The following is a 4565-nucleotide window of genomic DNA, read 5'->3' as shown; positions in this document are numbered from 1 at the left end:
CCAATGCTGAGCAAGGCGCATCAATTACAGGTGATAGCGAAAGAAGCTATGCTTCTTCTTATGAGCACGCTTGTGTCAAATTATCGTCTGTTTTGCTTTATTTACATCTCCGCGTATACATACACATATACGTCTATATATACCCTGCAAACAAATGCTCCCGAAATCTTTAAAAGTGTCGGAAATTTGCTACGATTCTTGTAGAAATCTTTAAAGAAAAACATATGAAGTGGTTGACAAGAACTAGTAAAGAAATTTCTGTACGATTTCTTAAAGTAAATTATAAAAAAAATTGTGAAACCTTTCAGAATTCTATGAAATCCTGGTATGCAGGGTATACATATACATACGAATATTAATAGATAAAGAAGATGTTGATGACACAAGGAGTTCATACCAACGGTAAATGTTGTTTTTGTACGATTGCTACAACCTGTAGTTGTTGAATCATGAATGCTGAGTTGAAAAAATCACTGCAGAAAACAAGAAAAGTGCACAAATGAAGAAAAAAAATTGGGAAATCCGTCGAGCTGCCAGCTGTTGAGTATGACTCATTTGCATTCAATTATCGTATAATATACGGCAGTAGCATTACTAAAGCGAAGGTAATGTTTAAAATTGTTTCAAGAAAATTTGCGTGTGTTTTTTAAGTGTTAGTTTATTTGCAAAGTCTACTTTTTATGTACAAATTTGAAGGAAACTCGTCGGGTGCTATTTATTCGGGATTTTATAAGAGCGCGATGTGGCAGCACTTGCTATCGAAGAAGGTGGAAAAGGAACTGTTTTAAAAACAGAGCTGCAGAGTTGCAAATCCTCATTTAGTACAATCACATATTTCATGTAAATTATTTAGACGAGCAATATGAATTCAAACTTTTGTGTGTGCGCAGTTTGATGGCTTGATAAAAGCATTTGCCGCATGAAGCCACCAAACAACATTCTCTCAATTTCGGTGTTTGAAAACATTTAAATCCAAAAAAACTTGCTGAATAATTTCCGAAAACGTAACCATCATTGTTAACCCAATGGGGAACAGATTTTTATTTAGATTTAATATCAAAATTTTATTGTTGTTACCACCAGCACGCTTTCTTTCAAATGAAAATATGGTTGTCAAACTATCAAATTGCCAGCAATAGATGTCAAGTAATAAGCGCTGACATATATTGCAGCCCTTGAGAAATAGTCGCTCTCCATTGGAAATATGTATGTATACTCAGGCCGATTCGGAACAGAAACTCCCAGGGAGTTTTCTCCGATTTCCCTTTGCTCCTATCATGAATCAAAATTCTCTGAGGATTTTTTACCTTAAATGGCGAAGTTGAGCTGTCAAAAAACTTTCAAACAGCTCTTTCGAAGTTCGAATTTCCTCCTCCCAAATTTACGGGGAAAATGCTATTCCCTGGGAGCTCATTACTGGAGAATTTATTTCTCGGGAGAAACAAATTCCCGGGAAACAAGCTCCCCGGGAGTATTCAGAATTGTGACATGGTTATCCCGACCTCCGTGTATTCCTGTAGAGGCAGGGCCTTAGTATGTTTCCAGTCAAGGACTATCGCAATCGACGCAATTAACTAAACATAAATGATTCTAGTCTCATGATTTTTGTGTATGCAGTGATTATTTATTAGTACTAAATTTTCTCAGCTTTCTGCTGGAAAGTAGGTAACTCGGGTATTTTTTAGAAGTAAACAAAAAAAAAATGCATTGCAATGCACGATAAATGTCAAACACAAAAAGCATAACCGAAAAGGGCAAAATGGCGTTTTTTGTTGGTGAGGAATTTTCGGAAAAACTTGTTTTGTGTCAGAAAAATTAATAAAAATAATTGCAGCAGCATTTAGTGAAAAAAAAACAATTAAAATTAAAAGGAACTTATCCGTAACAAAATGAGATGTAAAATCAATGAAAATGTTATGCATTAAAAGCAACCAGTTAAATGGAATTCGAAGTGGATCGTGGATGGAACGCCCTCAATAACATTCCTCACGCTCTTCTCCAATAGACATACAACAACACAGGTGTGCACAATGCACAACTAGAACTTGTCAAGTGCAGTTTTTGCAGCACCCAACATGAAAACAACAACAAAAGAAGTGACGGGGCAATAATTGGTAGCAAGAAAGGGAAACATTTAATCTTTATTGTGGAAAGTGAAAATTTCTGCCAAGCTTTTTTGGGAAGAATCGATATTTTTAACTTTCGTAGTAATAACAACAAAAAATTGTTCAACAAAAATGCATTAATAAAACTGCATAAAACATAAGCGAAATAAAAATAAAATCATATATGTACATATGTACATATATGAACTTTATGTAGAAATATACACAGCAAAAAGGCACACATAAATGCGGCTGCATGCATGCGGCTAAGAATCGAAATGCACTAAAAAAGCAAGAACATTGGTAACCGTAATAGCAACGACAAATCTATTTCGCTTCACTGGAGCGTTGCGTCGCAGCGGATTCGTGGTAGCATTGGCTACAGCAAGCAACTATTGTTAGTTGCTACGCCACACAGCGCTATATAGTTGAGGTGCAACGTGCACGCGATCAACGCTACTACGGCTGACGCTCCCATAGATCATGCTTTCCTAATGAGATACAATAAAATAGATTTGAAATTGGTGCATTAAAAGCAATTAGCGCTCCACGATGGAATTGAAGGTATGGGTGGAGGGCATACAACGGATTGTATGTGGCGTTACAGTGAATACAACATGTCAGGTGCGTAAATGTGAACTTTATATATATGTATATACTATATTTTAGTAATTTACAACTACATAAAAATAACACAATTTTAATTAGTTGAATCGTAAATATATTAAAAAAGCTTATAGTTAAACATACATATATGTTCATACTAGATACTAAATTTGATATTTTTTATTTGAAGATATGTAAAGAGCCTTTTAGATGTGGCAAAGCAATATATTTCGAAAAGGCTATCAAACTGAGAGAGTTCAGAGTATTTCGATGTGTGAACAGCCAGAAAACCTTTCTGTAACATTTCGGAAATCAGTTTCAGAAATAAACGTTGCAAGATGTGACTGCAATTGAGAGGGCGCAAATCGATTTCGGAAACATATTTCAACTTGTTCGTGCTACAATAGCAATCTGCAATTTGCCTTTCGGGAACCTCTTTCGAAAGACACTACATGCAAGGTGTGACTGAAATTTCTCATTTTGACAGCCTTTTCGAAATAAATTGCCACGTCTGACATGCTCTATTGCTACGTCTGATACGCACTTAATAATGATTGAATTTCTAGCAGAAACTGCTATATCCAATCAAATATTAATGAGCTTATTATTACAGTTTATCCATATGTACAAGCATAGAAATTATTTAGCTGATACATAACTAGTTTGTGGTTGGATATTACTTTTTATCTCGAAGCATAATTTCAATGAGATTACATTTTTTCGTTATGTAGGATGTGGTTTTCGCGCTGGCGCATGCCACTGGCAAAGTAGGCCGTTTTACACTAATAGAACGTTGGCGCAACAATGAACGCTTGCTGGCGCCGAATGAAAATCCGCTTAAGCTATTGATAGAATGGGGTGAATATGCCAATGATGTGCAATTTATTCTGCAGCGTTCGGAAAACAAACAACAACAACAGACTACACAACAGCAACAACAAACACTACGGATGGAAAACTCCGTTGGCAATAACACTAGCAACAACAATAAGAATAACAACAATACTAATCCTGCAGCAGCTGTGATGTTGAGAAAGCCTTTAGGCTTAAGCAATAACAACAACAATAATAATAATAATAATAGTATCAGTAGTCATAGCAATAGCAACAGCAATAATAACAACACGAATAACAGTAATTATAATCAGCAGCAAACAAAGCCGCTCCACTTGTCTGACCTGGATACAAATTTAAATATATCGCCACACTTTGATAAAACACGTGAACTGAAGAAGAAGAGTTTTGGGTGTGTAAAATTTTTAATTTAAAAAAGTTTGTTATTAAATTAACAGTTTTTCTTTTGTTTAGTGCCCACGATGCAAAACACATTGAAAATATTGGAATTGTAAAAGGAATTCCCCAGCGCCCCAATAATAATACTGCAAATACTAATAACAGTAATATTATTTCCAACAACCAACACCGAAATGTGCAACTTCATAAATCTTCACCCACACCAACCAATTCACCACTTTCTCCAAACTCCATACGCATCTCTCGCTCACCTATTTCCTCAACCGACAACAATAATTCATCGCCCCTACCACAGCTTATACCGCGCCATGAAAAATCACATTCAAACCCCACAGAAATGTCCAGATCGCATACTCAGAATTTTTCTAGCAATGCTGGTTTTTTTAATAGCTCACCGCAGACAAATGAAGACAGTAACAACAACAATAACAATAACATTTACCAACAAATTGGCTCACAAAATAGCAAATCAATTAACGAAATTAATTTGGCCGTTGTGCGCGAATCGCTGGATCGGCGCATTGCCGCTGATAGTCCGGATGTGCTATACGCTACGCCACACAGCAAAAGCTTCATTAGTGGTAGTGGCGTTAGCAATAA

The 4565-nt window shown here is 36.0% G+C and overlaps 1 protein-coding gene across 1 annotated transcript in view; it reads left to right on the top strand.

Moving 5' to 3' along the window:
* Nucleotides 1-1724: 1724 nt before the first annotated feature.
* The window catches only part of LOC118740775 (uncharacterized protein DDB_G0283357-like), a 6013-nt gene continuing 3172 nt past the window's right edge, over nucleotides 1725-4565 (top strand). The window contains exons 1-3 of the mRNA XM_036472451.1: nucleotides 1725-2729; nucleotides 3443-3957; nucleotides 4020-4546. Coding sequence (XP_036328344.1) covers nucleotides 2658-2729; nucleotides 3443-3957; nucleotides 4020-4546 — 1114 coding nt within the window. The 5' untranslated portion in view covers nucleotides 1725-2657. The remainder of the gene's footprint in view (nucleotides 2730-3442; nucleotides 3958-4019; nucleotides 4547-4565) is intronic.

This window comes from Rhagoletis pomonella, unplaced genomic scaffold (genome assembly GCF_013731165.1).
Source record: "Rhagoletis pomonella isolate Grant_MI unplaced genomic scaffold, Rhpom_1.0 Rhpom_scaffold_00001, whole genome shotgun sequence".
Lineage (NCBI taxonomy): Eukaryota > Metazoa > Arthropoda > Insecta > Diptera > Tephritidae > Rhagoletis > Rhagoletis pomonella.
This window is presented reverse-complemented; position numbering and strand designations above follow the sequence as displayed.